We start from the raw sequence: 20,567 nt of genomic DNA on the forward strand, positions 1-20,567 counted from the left end.
AGGACCCAGTGGAGCTTGGGAATTTTGGTGGCCTTCCTCTCTTAACCCCGACTTAATCTTGCTATATTTTTCGTAGGCCTTGGAGGTATTCATTTACTTATTTATTTGTTTTGTGTTCTCTGCCGACTAAACATAGATTATGGGCAATGCTAGGAGGCTTTTGTTATTTTATTTGTATTCTTATCTGCACCTGTACTATATGTATTATATCTTTGTAAACTGTAACTGTTAATCTCCTTGACTTGCTTGTCAATAAAAAAATGTAACAATTACATTTGAATTTAGTATTAATTATTTAATTGATTAGTAACTATGTACAGTGTGTAATAATCTTACACTTTAGTTACATTTAGGAGCGGACTACTGCATTTGCATGGGTACTGTGTTGGAATATCATGAAGGAAAACATTATTTGCTTGAATTAATTTATTAATAATGATTGAATTGATTATTAATTAGATGCATTGTGTAATACCAATTCATTTTATTTATATATTATTTGCGGGTTGCTAGGATTGTAGGTTTAAACTGTAGTATGGTAATTAAATAACAATTAAAATACAATAATAATTACATTTTTAACTGATTAATAATTATGTAAACTGTGTGCTAATTATATATTTTAATTATATTTTTGGTGTGGGTTACTGGGTTTGTAGGGTTATTAGGTGGGAAGCTAATTAAGCAGTAATTAATTATCAATTGGTAATTAGTTATGTAATTGATTATTAATTATGTAAATTGTGTTAAACATTCAATTTAGTTACATTTTAGAAGTGGTTTGCAAGGTTTTAGGGGCATAGATTGCCAAGGTAATTAAGTGTTAAATAATAATGATTTTTAATTGAAAATTAATTATTATTTTGTTTATGATTTTTTTAAATTAGTTAATTTTTTACTTTACATATATATGTATATATGTTACGTTATAATGTTTATATTAAGAGTTCTATCTTTTTTTTTTAAATCAATAGGTTTATTCAAATATAATGTGTTTGAAGTGAAGTAGTTTACCTACTGTTGCTTAGACTGGAGTGGGAATAGTCAATTTTACCCCTCCAAAAAAATAACGCTCTCCCTACAGTTGCACAGACTGGAATGGGAATAGTAAATTTTACCCCTCCAAAGACCAACGCTTTAACTACATTTGCAGAAACTGGAGTGTGAAAAGTAAATCTAACCACTCCAAAGCCCAATGCTTTCCCTACTTTTGCACAAACTTGAGGGGGAATAATAAATTAACCCCTCTAAAGTCCAGCAAAGGCAGCATTGGCGGTCCCAGGTTGGTCCAACCGCCAAAGTCGTAATCGGGTAGTCGGACCACTGGTACCACAAGTCTGGTGGTCATAGGACCTCCAGACTTGTAATCAGGCCCATATTTTTACATAAACTTGAGTGGAAATGGTGTATCTAATATTCCCAGACTACATTTCCTAGTATTAGTTAAATATATGTATTATTAATATAAGTTTATAATTTCAATTTGATAGTATTTGTTTATATTTCTATTTGTTTTAAACATTTTATAATACTTTTTGTACATATGTATTTCATTTTTTATTTAATTTATTTCATAATATATTGAAAGTATTGGAATTGAATTGCTGATATTTATTATGTTTGGTGTAAGAAAAAATATCTACATATATTTATATATATGTATGGAAACATGCTTTTTATAGAAGTACATTTGAAGGATTATTGTTTTAATATATTGTAAAACAAATATATATATATATATCCATCAACAAAAGGTAGCCCCAAGGAGAGACGCCACAGGCAGGTAAATTTTGTTCGTTTTTATTTCTCTTCTGCAGCTTGCAAACAGGTTAACAGCATGACTGGCAACGCTTCGTTAAAATAGCCAAACGCGTTTCAGGAATCCCACTTCCTTTCTTCAGTGGCTCGAATGCTGTGAACAACAGAGCAGGATATCTGGCGCACGTGTATTTAATGGGGAGGCAGTATGACGGCGCCATGCCTGTGCGGTCAGCATGTTCGTGTTTTTGCAGTTAAAAAGCAGGACAGACTTTACAGCATTGACTGTCACCAACCCACTGGGGTTTGAACATTGCTTATATATTGTGCACACAGGGCAGACCCACTTGGTGAAAACTTTGGCGTACTACGATAACAAGAAGGCCATGAGGCCATGCCCACTGGGGCTGGTACTTTAAATACACGTGCGCCAGATATCCTGCTCTGTTGTTCACAGCATTCGAGCCACTGAAGAAAGGAAGTGGGATTCCTGAAACGCGTTTGGCTATTTTAACGAAGCGCTGCCAGTCATGCTGTTAACCTGTTTGCAAGCTGCAGAAGAGAAATAAAAACGTACTAAATTTACCTGCCTGTGGCGTCTCTCTTTGGGGCTACCTTTTGTTGATGGGATATATATATATATATATATATATATATATATATATATATATGTTTATATAAGTATATAGCTATACCCAGTATTAAATATTAGTGAGATTTATTTCATTAACATTATATTAATGGTATAAAATAAAATATTTAAGATGTACTCTTTTTAAATATATGTGTGTGTTAAAGAACAATATTTTATATGTATTTTTAAGCTGTTAATGTGAAACAATATTTCGCTTTCAATATTTTTGTACTTACCATTATAAGGGTCGGCACACAATATTTTTGTGGAGGATATTTTTGACACAATATTTGTGTTACGCGATATTGTTGATTCTGATATTGTCGGTGATCCATTTTAAGATTGAGGTGATTGTTTTGGACACCTGAAACACATGATTGCATATTTCTCAGGAACGTTTTCAGCTCTTGAGTAGCGGGTCCATACTTGAAATGTCTTCAGGTTATTTTACCATTTTATGGATAGGGACACAATATTTCTGTAGATGATATTTTTGACAAAACATTTGCATTACACAATATTGTTGATTCTGATATTGTGTCAGTGATCCGTTTTGAGAATGAGGTGACTGTTTTAGACACCTAAAACACATGATTGCATATTTCCCAGAAATTTTATCAGCTCTTAACTGGTGAGTCCATAGCTGAAGTTTCTTTAGGTTCTTTTGCCATTAACACAAACAAGAATAATGAAGATTGCCTCTAACTGCCTTGCAGGCTATTAATGTGGTTGTTGTGGACCCTTAGCCCCCAGCTGCAAAAGGCCGAGCACTTTTGCAAACTAAATGTATTACCTGGCAGGCACTAAATCATACATGTATTGCAGGATGGGCTATTAAGAGGTCTTTTTTGTAGGATAATGTCCTGTTTTCCTCTGTTGTAAATGGACAGCTTAGTGCAAGAAATTGGATTATTAATTTGGGAGGGGAGTGCCACAATCAACACCATCCGGTAAGGTTACAAAGCCTTCTTAATAGAAATCTCTGTTCAGCCCCTAGTATCAGTGGCACAAGCTGGAGGTAAGGTAACTTAACATTTTAGTACAAAGAGCACCAAAAAGTAACAAGCATTAAAAATGCAATAGGTCTCGCCTTTAATTAAGTTAAAGCCATTTGCTTTGCGATACCATTAGCAAATTAAATGGCTTTCGTTTAATAAAAGGTGAGACCTATTGCATTTTCAATGCTTGTTTGAGCAGTCTGCGGGGCGATTTTACGGCTGAAGCAGGGGTGACACCACTCGTGCACACCTGCGTGACCGTCACCCGTTAGTTAGTCAGACTTTACTCAGTAACACTACGGAACTTCACTCAAGCACCCTTCACTGTGAGAGGAGTAAATTCTATAATCTCATAATAAAACGTGATTACCTAAAGCTGGGCAAGCAGCAGAAACTAGGGGAGAACTGACTGATTAGAACTGCACAAGGAAAGTAGAAATAATCTTTAACTAAATTGTGAAAGGAAGGCTTGATGCCTTTCTACAAACAAGGCAGCGCTGGGAGGGGGGCTGGACACGAAGGAAGGAGAAATGCGAGGCACGGCCCGAGGCCGGCCGTGAAAACAATGCAGCAAGCCTTTGATGCCGCAGGGGGTGGAGCGGCAAACTGAAAGCACTGCCGGCCTGTTCACCTGTCCCCAAAATGACTTTGCAACCAGATAGATGTGGTGTATTTCAGTAAATGTGATGTTGTTGAACTGCTTGCAAACGGAATGTGTCAGTATTACGAAGTGATGGTTCTAATGCGGGTGTGAATTAATGATAACTGAGTGAAGGTGCCATTTTCAGCATGCCTTAATCATTATGTGATGGTGTACATCTAAACATGCTCTGAGATTAATTAATACTGCAATGCTGGCCTGACACTGAAGATTTCGAAGTACAAATCTGAACGAGCATTCAAGAGGAATGAGTGATTTACTTAGTGAAGGGGACAATGCAGCGTCCACTTCTCATTAATACATGAGGATCTGAAAATGCATAAAAGGGTTATAGCTAAACATGATTAATGGTAATAATTCCTTACATATGATGGGCATTCTTGAAATAGTGGTGCCCACATCTGTATAATGCTTGCACTGATGTAGCAGCAAGAATGATGACAATGTAGGCATTCTTAAAAGAACGGTACCTTTCCTTGTTGTACTGCAAACACTGGCATAAAATAGGTAGTTTTTTACATTTTATAATACTGTTATTACTATTAGTGTGACCTGCACTTGCTCATTACCATTCCTACACGCCCTACATCAGTCAACCATCAGTACACTCAGTCGTTTACCCTTTAATATCTCTATAAAGTTCTCATCTGCTAATCCACACAATCACATATTCCTTCATTCTTGTACTCACTTAGCCATCCAGCTCACTCTGACTCATTAAAACATTCGCCTACTCCCCCATTCGCACAGTCACATGCACAAAATTGTCGGTCACTGAACATTCACTTTCAGTTTGAAAGAGCCACGCCTATTGGATGCATGATAGCTTATTTAGTTTTGGCACTATGGATAAAGTATTGCTTTGATATTGTAAGTAAGGGGCAGATGCATCATTAAGCTTAGCCGTTTCTGTTTCTACAAAATAATGCATTCTTTGAAGTTTGTTGTGCGATTTGTGTAGTACTTATTGGTGTTCGCATGGCCCTGTTTTTCACATCTAAGTCTTTTAAAGTGCTAATGGTTATTTGTTTTCCTTATGAGACCCAAGTGAGACTTTAAAATATTAATGCACCATCTAGTCATGAGAAAATACACCAGTATGCTTATAAAATTAGGTGTGCTCCAGTGTTCTGGTAGACTGAGTACTCAGTCAGTAAAAAGAAAAGTAAAATGATTGCCAGCAAACACATTCCTCTCATTTCACAGACCAACCAATATGTGTAAACTCTGACACGAAGGAAGGAGAAATGCGAGTCACGGCCGGAGGCCGGCCGTGAAAACAATGCAGCAAGCCTTTGATGCCGCAGGGGGTGGAGCGGCAAACTGAAAGCACGGCCGGCCGGCCGTGAAAGCCTTTGATGCCGCAGGGGGTGGAGCAGCACCAAGCTGGGCAACAGATGGCTGACGATTTGATGCTGTGCACGCGCATTTTAGGTCAATGCGCCTGCGCATTGACCTTAAAGCGCACAGGCACAGCATCAAATCGCCAGTTAGTTAAAGTCTGTTTAAGCCCCTATAGTCTCGCTCCGCTCAATGCGCATGCGCATTGACAGGTCGCGAGACCTAAAAAGCACCAGAATATGCGAAGGTCACTTGAAGTCAGATGCGACATTTCCAAACTTCCTCTGTAGCCTTCCGTTTTGGCACTAAAACTCTGAGCGGGACAAAGCAGTGTTTCATAGTTCACAAGGTCACTACATTACTTCAATTACTCCACTAGATTTGCCATCATTATCTAGTGCGAGGTTCAAAATCCTCCAGGGGTGCAAAGCTGGAAGCTGTCACTGAGCAGCCTTACACAACATCAGATACTTTTACTGCAAGCCTTTTTTTACGCAAAAAGACAAGAGTGGAACAAGCCTACATTTCTTTTCCACAGAGCATGTGCCCCTGCTAGGGATGGCCAAAAACGTGTCCTGGTCCTCAGGAGGCATAAAAAAAAACCTTAGGTGCTCATTGCAAGTTCAGCGATCCAACCACTAAAGGACCGTGACAGCGAGGAGACCACTGAGCCTGTGGCCTTCTGACTGATGTATTATGAGTTTCCCGATGGGATGGCACTGTGGCTGGGGTGGTCTCATGGCTCTGGGCAATGTATTTCCTTATATATCAATGCCTGTGTGTACATTGTATAGGCATTTTATATAGCGCACTACTTACCCGTAGGATTCCGACTGCATATGTGTTGAATACACAAATATGCATGATATATGTGGGAAAATACCACCTACCCATTGCTGGAGTCGGACCCATATGTGGGCAGTATCGATAATGGGTACATGGTACCAAAGCACTTACCTGTATTTCACCAAAGATGGGGTTGTTTTCTTCTGGGCTGAATATGCTCCTGCGTAGGGGGGACCTGGAGAAAGGGATCCCTGTGGAAAGCTGCTGGGTAGAACTGGAAAGGGGTGAGTATGGACCCCACATCCTTTGTTTTTGTTGACCTTAAGGTGGCGGTTCGACTGGCGCAGTAGCTCGTCGGGAAGTCAACTCATAATACAGATGCCTGTATTGCACCTCTGTACTACCCAAAGGAGGCTACCTTCCTCGAGCCATTACCCCAGCGGTCAGAGGTGTGCTGGTGGTGCCAGTGGTCCAGCAGCAGTCTTCGCAAAGCCAATCTGCCCAACTTGTAATATGGCAGACGGCTCACCGCCTCTGAACGGCCACCACCGAGATGGCGGTCCGTTGACCACCGAACTTGTAATAAGGCCCTAAGGCTCCCAAAGATTCAGTTGTTGGGAAAGATCTTTCTGGTCCCTTCTGCAGCCCTCAGGTCCTTAGGACAAGCTTCTACGCAGGTCCTTAGGACAGGTTTCTAGGAACCATGTCTCTCTTCAGTCAGGCATTTCTCAGAGCCCAGCAGGTATTTTTTAAAATCAGGAGACCCCTCAGTGTTTTGTGTGCACATAGCTTCAACATTAGGGATACCATTTTAGCCTGGAAAACAGATCAAGTCCCTGTGGGCTGCAGAAGTCAGGAGTCATTTAGTCTTCTTTGAGCAGTCAGGCAGACTCTTCATTTTTAAGCTGTTCTTCCCATGCACAAAAAGTTCTGAGGAGGCGGTGGTAAAGTTCCAGTCTTATCCTTTTTCACTGTTATAGGAGAAAGAGAAGTTTGACTTTCCCAATGCTAGCTCGGCTTCTACTTTCTGGTGAGGGCACAGACAAAGTCTAGGGTGGGTTTGGACATGAAAGTTTTCAATTCCTCAGATTCCTCTTTGGGCTCTCCACTGCAGAAGAAGTAGAAGTTAAGGCTGTCCTCTGTGTTGCCCCCTTTCTAGTTGTCAATTTCCTGCTAAGTGATCACTGCTAACATCACTCCAGTTTTCTGGCTCCCAGAGCCAAGCCTCTTGTACTCCAGCAGGAGAGTAGGTAATAGCCATTCAGGGATGTATAGGTAGTCTCAGGAGCAGTGGGACAGTTGAAACTAAACAAGTTTGCTCCCAGGAAGCACAAAGTACAGCTAAGTTACATTTCCACTAACTTTAACAGCAGTCCATTGAATTTCATTTTTAGAAACAAGTGGAAAATAACTTTGGAATTTAGCAACAATCTCTCCTGTCCCAGGGGCAGAGGTTATGACTTCCCCCACCTTGGCAGAGCCCACTCACCTTTAAATTAGAGGTCACGGCCAGCCGAGTCAGTGTCTTCTTTCACTGTAGTGAAGTTTGCCAAGTGGGCACTATGGGGCACATTATCAAGGAACGGCGTTAAAATGATCGCCACTTTAGCGCCAGGAAACTGCCGCTAAAACAGCGATAATGAGCTTGATAATTTGCCCTAGAGAATTCCAATAGAAGCCCATGTTAACCTCAGAACCTGGGCTTCTATTGGAATTCTCTATGGCATATTATCAAGCCCATTATCGCCATTTTAGCGGCAGTTTCCTGCTGCTAAAGCGGCTATAATGTTATCGCCGTTCATTGATAATATGCACCTGTGTTTTAAGTGCCCACTCAACAAACATTTTTGTTTTCAAGAACTGAACTCTTCAGCGAGTGGGGAAATCTCAGGGCACGGAGAATGCCACGTTATGGTGTTTCTCCTACACTGCCAAGCCCTAAATAAGCCCCTTTTATTGCAAGTCCTCATAATTACTTATGCACATTTACAGAAGAGAGGATGTCATTTATAACCAGACCTACATAGAACAACTATGCTTTAGCACCTCTTCCATTTTGTATGTGTGGTATTTAGGGCTGCATACGGTCAAACTTTAAAATACTTTGCAAAAAGAAAACTATTCGCTCAAATCCCTGTCTACCAATTCTAGTAGTTAGGGATTTGCATCAAAAACCTTTGGTGATTGCAGGGAATAGTCTGTGTAATGAGGAATTACTTTCGAAAGTAAATTCCATCCCATTTTACTCTCTGTTTGCATCACTTTTGCGATGCAAGCACAGAGCAAAGTGTTGATACATTTCCCCTTAAACTACAGCAGAACTGTAGCATTTTTTATACCACCTTACCATAGCCTTATTAGAAAGATAAAACAATGGGGTGTACAAAGTTTAGTTTTAAAGACAGAGGAAACACACTGTGGCACTGAATGGCAGTGTCATAATTATAGTAAAAAACAGGATCCATAAAATATGCAACAACTGTGGAAACAATCCAGAAAGAGAAATTTGCTAGACAAACACTAGTATTATGTAAATAACTTTTACCAGGTAAGACCGGGCAACATTTGTGCAATTAAATAACACATTGTTCAGAGTTTTGCAACTGAGAATGGTGGAGTGAAACCTGTGTGGATTACTACCTTATCTACGATCTGACCGGTGGGACTCAAAATGGATTGGTAAAGATTTACTAGAAAAGAAAACATACCCTGGGTGGTCATCCTAATGATGGCTTAAATAGCAATATGCAAATACAGAGTTTCATTCACAGCTGGTTATGCAGTATTAAATGACCTCGGAAATTGTGTAGATGGTAAGCCAGAAGTAAAAGAGGGAATACCATGAAATGCAATTAAAATAATTACAATTATTTTATAGTACAGTTTAACTTGCAAGCTGTCTCCAAACCAGGTCTCTTTTTGATCTGAGAGGCAGTGCTTCCTAATACACTACACTAAATTGGTAGGCTTTAGCTGATTCAACAACAGTCTCCAAGAGCAGGCACCTATCAGTGTCCAGTTTAGAGAACTTGAAGGCATGATGTCAAACCTCTAGGTTTGTGGGACTCTGTGACGAAGCCATGTCTGTACATCTTGGGGCTCATGGAATGATTTCAGTAAAGCGGCTTCTCATACAGCTTTGTCTCAGACAAAGTGAATCTCATGCCCATCCAACCCCATGGCCTTGTTGGCCTTCCCTTGAAGTTCCTCTAGGGTGGCAGACTTCAGGCGTTCCCAGCCTTTGCTAGGCTTTCGTTGGTTCTTATTTTCAGGCACATGCAGCGTTGAACTGAAACGAGAATCCGTTTGTCGTGGTGGCGTTGGACTGTCATTTTGTCTATGTTTTTCTGACTTTCCAGCAGTTTTGTCTGAGTTTTCTCCTTCCTGCACCTGAAAAGCATCCACGTAACGCTGCATTTTCTGTTTAGTGTGGTCTTTTCGATCAATGATCCTGTGAAAGAAAAAATGAGTTTCAGTTGTAAACATAAAAGAGTAGGCACACTCAAAAGTGAAGTTTTATACATGACTGTGGCAGAAGGAATTGTGTCTAACCTTGAAGTAAAAATACATTAAAATGTAAAATTGCTATTTCAACATGGAAGGTTTTATGGTAGGACTGGCCACAACAGAGCGAGTCATTTATACTAGCCACTCGGCCGGAACCAGAGGTTAGTCACAGGCTAGACAACATTAGAAGAAAAATTGGTAATGTGCAGCATTATCTCACAGGAAGAAGGTTATTAATACTATTGGCACTTGGAGAAAGCCTAGCACTACACATGACCACTCAATGGTCTTGCAATTCACTTCCAGATAATAAAAGGGAGAGAGGAACTTAACATAAAAGCCCTGAGAAAACAATTTTAATGAAATTATTGTCAATTTATTATTATTATTATAATTTTATTAGTGGAAAAAAGTTGTTATATAATGTTAAATATTTAAATAACTCATAATTCTATAAACCTAGGGCATTATTACGATTTTGGGCAGACTTAAGTCTGCCTGACACTGTCTTGGACCTGGGACCGACTGACCTCCAGTCGGCAGGACCGACTGACTTCCAGTCGGCTGTTCCGACTGCCTAGTTTTGATGCGACTGAACACTGTTAGGTGGCATTCCTACATTTCCCTATGGGAGCATGCATTTTGCCCGTAAACTGACTGTAATTTATGCTCCCAGAGGGAAATTGGAGGTTCAGTTCATCCCTGCTCTCTGTGGCAGGCACCTCAAGGGTGCAGGGTTCAACAGGGCCCCCCTGGGCCCCCAACCTGAGGTCATGCACCTAAGGGAGCCCAGCTGGGGGCCCCAAAACCCACTTTATGACATGGTTTCCAGGTCAGACAGGCCAGCATGGAAACCATGTCGGAAACCATGCACCGTAATCCCAAGGGCGGAAAGGCTGCCCTTTGGGATTATGAGGCTGGCTCTGACTGGCCAATGGGCTCCTTGAGCCTGTCGGAAGCCAGCCGGAAGGACTGGCCAGGTGACTTTGGGACCACCAGCATCATAATATGGTGGTCGGAAAGTTAACCGAGCAGCCCATTACGAAGCGGCCAGGAAGGCAAATAATTTAGTTAAAAAATAAATTAAAATAAACTTTTAGATTTTTATTAAAAAGTTCAATACAGGAAGCAAATTACATTTAAAACAAAATTAAGTAATAGTAATTGCATTTTAAGAGGCCAGTGGAGCTGAGATTTTTTTAAATTTCGTTTTAAAGAAGGATAAGATGTAATTTGATGAGTTAATGTGCTGTAGCATTTTACTTTATTATTTATAGGTCAATTTTAAATTAATTTGCAATTGTATTTTACATAAAAATATTTTTGAAAGATAAATTAATAAACTTTATTTATTTTCCCTAAACCTTTCCATATGGAGAGCTCCCTCCTAGAGCCAGATAACTGTAGCCTATAAACTTTGATATCTGTTTTGCAGTGGAGCATACGTGCGGCAAGCTCCGGACGTGTTTGCACAAACCAAGGAGTCACAGATTGACTTTGAAATTGAGGTGCCTAACCATGGTCAGCCGCATTGTTTGTTTTTAACAAAACTCATGCCTATATGTAAAAAGTTAGTAGTAGTAACTTTCCACTTGTAAATTTTCTTTTAGATACCTCCACCCGCTGGGTACAGGAGCTGGAGAAATCTACAATTCAGTGTAAATCAACACTTAGGTGCACAACTACATTTACACATGAGTAAATCAACATGTGTAAATTTACTTTTGTGATTTGACCATTAAGCATACAGAGAGGGTTGTACAGTACAGACAAATATGCAGTGAACAGACATTATATACAACATAATATATCTGATGTAATGATCTCTTTAACAATAAACAGGTGGGTACAGGTAGAAATCAATATTATCAGTAGTGGTCATTTTTTGTTCAAATAAAAAAAGAAAGAACATTTCCTGGGAGTTCCAAACTGTAATTTAAATTTGACTGTGAGTGTAATTATTAGTCACAACCATTTTATGTCATCTTCGTTCACAGTATACATTCTTACCTCAGGTACCATTTGTCCCCCAGACCATACGCTTTCCCGCATATACCTGAGCGAGGCCAGAGACAGTGGGGGATTTTACGCTCAAGCATAACTGAAGCAGCAACCACCTGGAAAACAATTTTAGTGAAACACTTTGAAATGTATCAAGACATCTGTACTTTCTTCAGTTTATTAAACTTTTCGTTTACGCTTATTGACCTTAGCAAAGATCTGATAATTGGATCTAACCAAAACTAGCTAAAACACCACTCAACTTACCAATTAATAAGTGTATCTAGGCTGGACTACGGTAGCTCACTGTTGTTAGGGGTGAATCAAGCGGAGGCCTCTAGGCTCCAAAGAGTACAAAATGCCGCGGCACGAGCCATTGTGGGCCTTCCCAGACACTGTTCGGTGTCGGGCACCATCATGGCCTTGCATTGGCTCCCGGTCAGACAGCGAATCAAGTTCAAGGCGCTGTGTCTGGCCTTCAAAATTTTGAAAACTTCTTCGCCACCGGCACTTGTTACTCTGCTTACACCCTATGTGCCATCGAGATCTTTAAGATCGGAGGGTCTCCATTTGGCTGTCTGCCCACGCTTCAGGTTGAGCAGGATGGGTGGCCGTTCTTTTAGGGTTCTAGCGGCTGGCCTATGGAACTCGCTACCAGTCCACATTCGTGCTCTTGAGGATATGTTTGCCTTCAGGCAGGCCATTAAAACTTTCCTCTTTCCAGTTTCTGGCTAATCTTTTTAGTGTGTTATGTTATAGCATCTGTCAAAGCGCCAGGACGCCCCTTTGCTGGGGCAGCTGTGCGCTCTAGAAATTTTAATAACATAACATAACATAACATTAGTTGCAGAAACAGAGTACCAACACTACTAACCCAGATTAGGTCTAAATAGTAGGCCAATTTGTACACAACAAATGTATTTTTTTCAATTCTTAAACAAAGCTTTATGGGTGTATCACCGCTAGGGGTGGGCCGAACTCACATTGTTTCACTCGACGGAATTACAGTTAAATAAAAAAATCTGTGCAATTGTGTGGAGGTCCTCCAATGGGTGAACATATACATATGGTGGAAACATTCTCATATTTTGGAATGCTTTTTGATGGGAAGTGCACATGGAAAAATATGGTGTCAAATAGAGCCCTCTTATTAGAAAAAAGAACAGAGGCCATCTTTAAATTCATGAACAAGTTGGGGTCAAAACCCATCCCGGTAATATTAAATGCATACACAGCTTAAGTCATCGCTAGTGCCACATATTGGTGTATCTTATATTTCAGATATTATTTGACTTGCGAAAATTTTGGTATGGCATTCGATATGGAGGGGAGACTGTTCTTGAATCAAGCCATTTTGAGGGGCTGTTTAAAACTGGTTTTGCACACAAGATCCCATGGCTGCAGTAGGGTAAGCATTCATTGGTAGATTTGGGTTAACGTGAAGTTATTGAGGCCTCACTCACTTGTGCACATACTACTAAAGCGATGCTTAATGGAGTTAAACAGAGATAAATCCACCATCAGATTATACTAAACGCCACCCCACCCCCATTTGAACAGGGTGTTCAATCATATTTCACCTTTGTGCAGAATTTACGGCATCGGTTTATTCTGACAAGATTTTTCCTAAATTATATCCCTCTGATGCTTGGTTTTCCAACTAATGCCTATACAGTAAGGGAGCTGACTCTATGACACTGTGATAGGGTGTCAACACAGTTGAATTTGCACATATTTGTTTGCTCTTTTTATGTCTTAAAGAGGAAAAGATTAATTGTCCAGTTATTGCGTAGATTTAAATTTATTCAAATGTTGGCCTTCATTATTTTATATTCAATAGCTGAAAAACTCTCTGGTGTGTCACTCTGTAGCGTCATTCCTCTGGGCTTCTTCAAAGAGCAGGCGATTTCATTTGGATTGTGCACTATAAAACGATTCGATAGTTTGTCCTGTATTCTGGAGGATGAATTGTAATACTATGATTCCTCTGAGTGGATCATATATTTAACTTAGAACCTTTCATTAATTTAAGACGCATGAGCCTAATGAAACAATTGGATGGATCCATGTGAAGTTTTTACTTTTATGCACTGATACATTGCTACTTTTAAGGGAAGTATAATTAAGTATACATTTGTATAGCTTTCATGAGTAGATGGCTATGTACTAAAATTTATATTTTTATTCGGTTTTTGAACAGTTTCTAAGGTTATCTAATTATTATTTGTATACTGTGATATGTACTTATGTACACTTTATGCAATGGAAACGAAGCAAAATAACGTATTTTTGTCTTTGACTTTGGCATGTCACGATGTTTGTGCTGCAATTTAGCACTAGTAGCACGAATGGCACCATGAGTTTCACAAGAGCAAGCGGCCATTTGACTTGATCTTACTACCGCTCAAGTAGAAAATGTACTCGGGCAACAGCAAATCTACTCAAGAAGCAGCTGTCTGACTTCAACTACTCGTGACCTCCCTCGATAGAAAATGGCATCAGGGGACACCAAATCTTGCTTGCACTTGAATTTCTGGAGCCTCGAGGGAAATAATGCTGCCACTCAGTTCTTGGTAGAATTGGTCTGATACTCAGCGTTACAAGAGTAACCTGGAGTTGCTAAATTTTGCTACTTCAGCGGGTGGAGTGAAAAATTTGGCCCACCCCCAATATGATTGATATGCTTAAATTATCCTTTTGAGAAATTATCTAATCCACAGAACGCAGCACACACAGTTTGAGAATAGGTTGAGATCGTTTCAGCCCCAGACCTCTAATTATTCGCTTTACCAGATAAAACTAGGGGCTCCGAGCGCCAGCTATCCTGAAGGAATCAATTTGGCCGCAACATATTTTGGCATCATTAGAACGCTGTGGGAAATTCTCCCATTGCTTTCGGTCCCAGCACGAAGAGTTATAGTACAGGCTGTGGTGTTGTCACGATTAGATTATGGGAATTCCCTCTACTTGGGTACCACAAAGACCACCATAAGGAAACTACAAGTGGACCACAAATGTGCGGCCAGGTTGTTTTATCACACCCCCTGCTGGCAGTCAGCCAAGCCGGATTTAAAAAAACTTCACTGGCTGCCAATAAGTGTGCAGATTAAGTTCAAAACCTTATGCATAGCCCACAAAACACTCTGGGGGACAGGTTCTAAGATAAATCACTCTTACAGCCTTCTACCATCCAACAAGATGTCTTCGGTCAGCCAGTGAATTTTTGGCAGTGATACCAAAAATAATGAGAGCACGATCAGGCAGTCACTCGTTCTCCTTCAATGTGGCCAAGCTATGGAACACTCTCCCTGCCCAGCTGCGGTCAACCATTCATCATCTTTCTTTCCGGACGCAGTTAAAAATGTGGCTTTTCACGACGTGCCTTATTTAAAGCCTCTCTCTCCTGTTCTGCATGTTACTGACAGATCTGGGTTGCCTAAGGGTAGCCAGGCGCTCTATAAATATTTATTATTAATAATAATGACAAGGAGAAATACAAATTTTTCTCCTCGTTACGCCTCTCCTGGTAGGGCATATCTTTTTTTGTGCATTCCCAGTTCTGCAACTTCTGGTACATCTGGGAATGCAAAAACCACAGGAGTTGCTTGGGAACACCCATGCAATGCCCACGGAATGCTTTTCCAGGGCACAGTAACGCAATGCAGTGATTTGCACTGCATTGATTTACTCCAGATTGATGGAGCCACTCAGGGCCACACCAAGTGGTCTTGCGTGGCATCACTCTTAAGGTTGTGTGGTGCAAATGTGATCCAAACCGGGTTATAAATATGCCCCCGAATGTTCTTTGACACTTTCCCAAATTATTAACCGACTCATTTGTATGCATCTGTCACTTGCAGTTGTTCCAGTGGTCTCTTTAGCAAGATCCCATTCACTGATGCACAGTATCGAATGATAATGATAGTGCCAAGAGGTAGGTGAGACAATGACCATATATGTAGCATGCACCACAACCTTAGATCTGCTTTAACGTGTCTTTTGAGCAACATACTAATTGCTTAACTCATTGGCTCTCATGTTATTTGCCTTTGTACAATGCATACCTAATTTGCCTCTGTGGCATATGTAAGGGATGTTTTCAGCAGGTTCATTAATCAACAAAGCTATCTTACCAAAGTCCTGCTTTCTGGTTGAGAGGAGTTGTCCATATATATAGTATGCACAATAAGGAATGTTGTCTTCATGCTTTTTAATTGCACGTTTATCCACTGAAAAAGGTGAAAACCTGAGAGGCTTCTGCTGGATTCATCCTGGCAACTGCACATTCTTCACAACTATCATAAGTGCATTAACCCAGTCAATCTTGTTCAGTGAACTTTAGAAAGAAACTACACTACAGTGAGAGGAGACGATGATGACTGTGGTAGGAGAGTTGGCTGTCCACCACCCACAGCCAGCTTCTTTGCTCTCGTACCTTAGACAAGTGGCACCCTATCACCAGCTCCAGACGGTATACAACCTTTACAACGCAACTTTTACAACGCACTACCATTACAATGAAACTTTTACAACGCAACATCCATTACAACGCATGCATTTACAACGCATACCATTACAACGCATGACACTACAACGCACACCACTACAACGCATACCATTACAACGCAGTCATTACACCGCATACCATTACAACGCATAGCATTACAACACATTATACCCTTACACTATCCAACACTTACCCTACTGTTGCACCCCCTGGAGTTAGAATAGTAATGATTACCCCTACACTATCCAACACTTACCCTACTGTTGCACCCCCTGGAGTTAGAATAGTAATTTTTACCCCTACACTATTCAACACTTACCCTACTGTTGCACCCCCTGGAGTTAGAATAGTAATTTTTACCCCTACACTATCCAACACTTACCTTACATGCAATGCAATGTAATGCGTTGTAATGGTATGCGTTGTAAATGTAGTATGCGTTGTAGTGGAATGCGTTGTAAAGGTAGTTTAAAAAAATTCGTTGTAATGGTGTGCGTTGGAATGGATGTTGCGGTTTAAAAAATGCGTTGTAAAAGTATGCGTTGTAACGTCATACATCCGCTCCAGACACCTCTATGACACAAATTGAATCTTTTGTCCTTAGCCCATATAAGTGTGTTCCCAATAAGAAATTTACCATTTTGCGGCAAATTAAACTTGAAGCAAAGGCTCTTTCACGGATTGTGCCCTACAAACCACGGCCCAGATGTTTATACTTTCACGAAGCACAGTGCAGCAAGGCACCTGCTGCGCTGCACTGCATGAATGGGAAAGGGCAGGAAGGTGCCATATTTAACATTATATGGAGAATATCTGCCCTTTGCATACATTGGTGCACAATGTGCTGCATTGCGCCAATGCACACACCATTGCACCACGGTGCAGGGTTGCATGCGTTGTAGGCAGTATTGTAAAGGACACTTTCCTGCACAAAAACAATTCCCAGAGGTATTTGACCCTTTCTGCAGAACGTGCACATGAAGAAAGAGGAAAAACGAGGAGAAAGAAAGATATTTTTCCTCATTAAAGCTCCCTTGGTGAGGAGTAGCATTTTGATGCATTCCTGGGTCTACTACCAATTAGTAAATCTGGGAATGCACCAAAATCCATGGGTGGATGTGTGGGAACAACAACACTCCATCCATGGAATGCCCCCAAAGGCAGAGTAACGCAACACATCCATTTTTGCTGCCTTGAGTTAATCCCGATTTATCAAGCCATGCAGGGCCATGCAAGGTGGTCTTGCGTCGCTTCATAAATCTGACTTTTGTGTTGTGTCACCCTTGCATCCTCTTGTGTGGCACAAGGGCTATTCAATACTATGATAAATATGTGCCCCTGAGTCCATGTTTCCCTGCCCCTCCATCGGTCACCTCCCAGGATGCCTCACCTTTACTTCTGACATTAGTAAATAACCTTTTCAGATGTGCTCGCAGTTGATCACTTTGTACCTTCTTCAGTCACCATCCTTGTGATACACCCCTTGCCTCTTTCCCAGGAAGTGTCTGGCCTGCCTCCCTATTTGACATTCCCTCCTCACTGGTGGCTGTCTGATCCCAGAAGCTCACAGCTCTCTCACCTGGGTCCTCCAGAGCTCGTCCATATCCTGCGCCACGCGCCAGTGAGTGTCGCCCATCATGGCGATGATCAGATTGAGCATCAACAAGTTGGCAATGATGGTGAAGGCGAAGTAGATGATGTAGAAAATGATGGGAATGTCCACACTGTAATTGGTCGGGGAGTTGATGACGTTCAGGAAGAGCTCGAAGGTGCTGAAAAGTGCCATTGAGTAGCTTTGGAATTGTCCCAGCATGCTTGGGTCTTCGGTCTGGAAAATAATGTAGAAGGCTAGTGGAAGCAAAACCAAAACAGGTATGAAACTGAGAAAAAGAGAGCCATTTAGTGATATTAACAACAAAAGGAAGAGAAGGTGTGATATATAATGTGGGGGAAGAATGTTATGAATTCACAGTGAGAGAAAAAAATTGAAAATAGGGGAGAAGATACAAGTCAGAGGAAGCTGGGCAGGATCTGTATCTACCTGTTACTTTCTGTCTCTAACACTATCTCTCCTTCTCGTTCTTTCCCACTCTGTCTGTCTCTAGCTCTATTTATCTGTTGCTATTGATCTCTAGATATATTGCTCTTGCTGTCTCTATCCATTTCTGTCTTATCAGTCTGTTTCTATCTATCTCCTCTTCTCTCTATCTGTCTTTTCCCATATATGTCGGTCACTAACACTATCTATTTATCTGTTTCGATCTCTAACAATAGGCCTCTATCTAAGTTTCTCTATCGGTTTGTCGCTATCTCTCGGCTGCTATCTGTGTCTCTGTCTTCATTTGTTTTTAAATGACATTATCTGTCTCTGTTTGCCTCTTCCTATTTCTCTCTGTCTCTAAATGACTCTAATGCTTCCCTCCCTGTCTCTAACTTTAGCTGTCTCTGTCCGTCTCTATTGATTTGATCACAGTTTCTATCTGACTCTTTCTTCATTTGTCTTGGTCTCTATTTATCTATATCTATCTCTACTTGCCTGTGCCTCTGTCTGTCTCTATCTCTGTGTCTATCTTTCACTCTCTTTTCTGTCCGTCTCTACCTAATATTATATTACTCTATCACTATATGTCTCTAGCTCTACTTAGCCGAGTCTATCTCTATCGGCCGCGTTTGATCAATCGCTGTCTATCTGTTGCTATAGTTCTGTCTCTGGCTTTCCTAACCTGACTCTGTTCTTGTCTCACTATCTCTATCTGTGTCATTTTATTTCTCTGGCTGCAACTCTCTACCTCTGTATGTCTTCATCTTTAGCTGTTTTTAGCCCTCTCTATCTAGGCACCTCTCTCTTTTTCTACCTCTCTTTAACTGTGTGTGGCTCTATCAATTTATCTCGACCTCATGCTCTGTGCGGCTCTATCTATATGCTCTATCTCTATCTACCTGTCTCCATCTGTCTCTATGCCCCCTGTCTAGCCATCTCTGTCTCTTTCTGTTCTTGCCCCCCCTGTCTGTCTCACCCTCTCCCTCTGTGTCCACTTCTATATGTCTGTCTTTCTGTGCATCTCGACATGTCTCCATGTAACTGTTTTTATCTTTCTCTAACTCTGGCTAGCCCTGTCCGCCTCTCTCTGTTGTTGCCCGTATATCTCTAGCTACCTGTACTCTAATTGTCTCTATCTATCTGCAAGTGTCTGTCTCACTGCCGGTCCAGCTCACCCCTCAGCATATTTGTCCTTGTATCTGCTATTTCATTTGTTTGTTCCCTTGCCTCATCTATCTGACTGCCTATCTCTTTCTTCTGCCTAACAACTTCACCTTATATGTTCACCTACATACAATACCATTCTATGCTTTCAATAGCAAGCTAATTTGTGCACTATTTACATTTTGAAAATGTTCTTTTTATTTAGATATACACATGCTTTGGCAACTATTAGCAACATATGAATGCAAACATTCTTTTTTATGTACTTTTAAACAATAAAAACACCTTTAAAATTAAAAATATCAAGAGATACTAGTTTGAAATTTCAATATTTTAAAACCTCTCTAAAATAAAAGCGAATACAAACTTTGATAAAACTTACTACAACAACCACATTTCTACTTTTTTTTACTGGTTTTACAAACAATACATAGAAGCATACTAAAAATATTGTCAATGACAGACCATGCCCATGCTTGATTTTTTCCTTTGTGGTGACTCTCACAAACAGGACTCTCCAAATTCCTATCCAAAAACTTGATAATATATTTTACTCTGAATTTCCTGGATGGATGTGGCAATCAAGTATTAGTTTATGTGCCTGCTGAGGAGAACATGTACATGAAAGTTCAAGTTCAAAGAAATGTTGGCATACTGACATTACCCAGGGCAATACCAAAAAAATCTCATTTGCAGCCATGCAGCACACAATAAATAATGGCCATTTGGCAATTAATTGATTTGGGATTTTGTAAACTATCCCCTTCTCGTTTTGGTGCAATATGCTGAACCTGGGTTCCGTAGTAGTAGTTGGACTATAATCATGTCGTACCCATCAGATGAGTCCCTAAATGTACTTCTACTTTTGAATCCAGGCAGTGTGCTTTGTGCCATAGGCCTGCATCCAATGTGCCTTGCTTTCATCCATTATGCCCAGGGGTACTCAGTGGTTCAGTGAATTCACCAATGGAAGTTTTGTAATCTAGTCTATTATTTGCACATGGTAGTATTCCCTCTCTCCTTCTTGAACTATACATTGTTATCTCCCATTTATTAGTTGCAGGGACAACCTGCGAACTAGCAAACATGGTGGATATGCAAGTTGAATGTGTTCCAACTTGTCCAATATTTCTAAATTTGGTGATTGGTTCCTTGGTATACACCAAACA

General features: G+C 40.5%; 1 protein-coding gene across 1 annotated transcript in view; it reads right to left on the bottom strand.

Annotated features, from left to right (window-relative positions):
• Positions 1–8,940: 8,940 nt before the first annotated feature.
• Positions 8,941–20,567, bottom strand: part of LOC144767864 (transient receptor potential cation channel subfamily V member 6-like) — a 155,691-nt gene continuing 144,064 nt past the window's right edge. Inside the window, exons 13-15 of the mRNA XM_078651222.1 lie at positions 17,773–18,041; positions 11,696–11,802; positions 8,941–9,629 (exon numbers count right to left, since the gene is read on the bottom strand). Of these exons, the coding sequence (XP_078507348.1) occupies positions 9,323–9,629; positions 11,696–11,802; positions 17,773–18,041 (683 nt within the window). The 3' untranslated portion in view covers positions 8,941–9,322. The remainder of the gene's footprint in view (positions 9,630–11,695; positions 11,803–17,772; positions 18,042–20,567) is intronic.

Source organism: Lissotriton helveticus, chromosome 7 (assembly GCF_964261635.1).
Source record: "Lissotriton helveticus chromosome 7, aLisHel1.1, whole genome shotgun sequence".
In the NCBI taxonomy this organism is placed as follows: domain Eukaryota; kingdom Metazoa; phylum Chordata; class Amphibia; order Caudata; family Salamandridae; genus Lissotriton; species Lissotriton helveticus.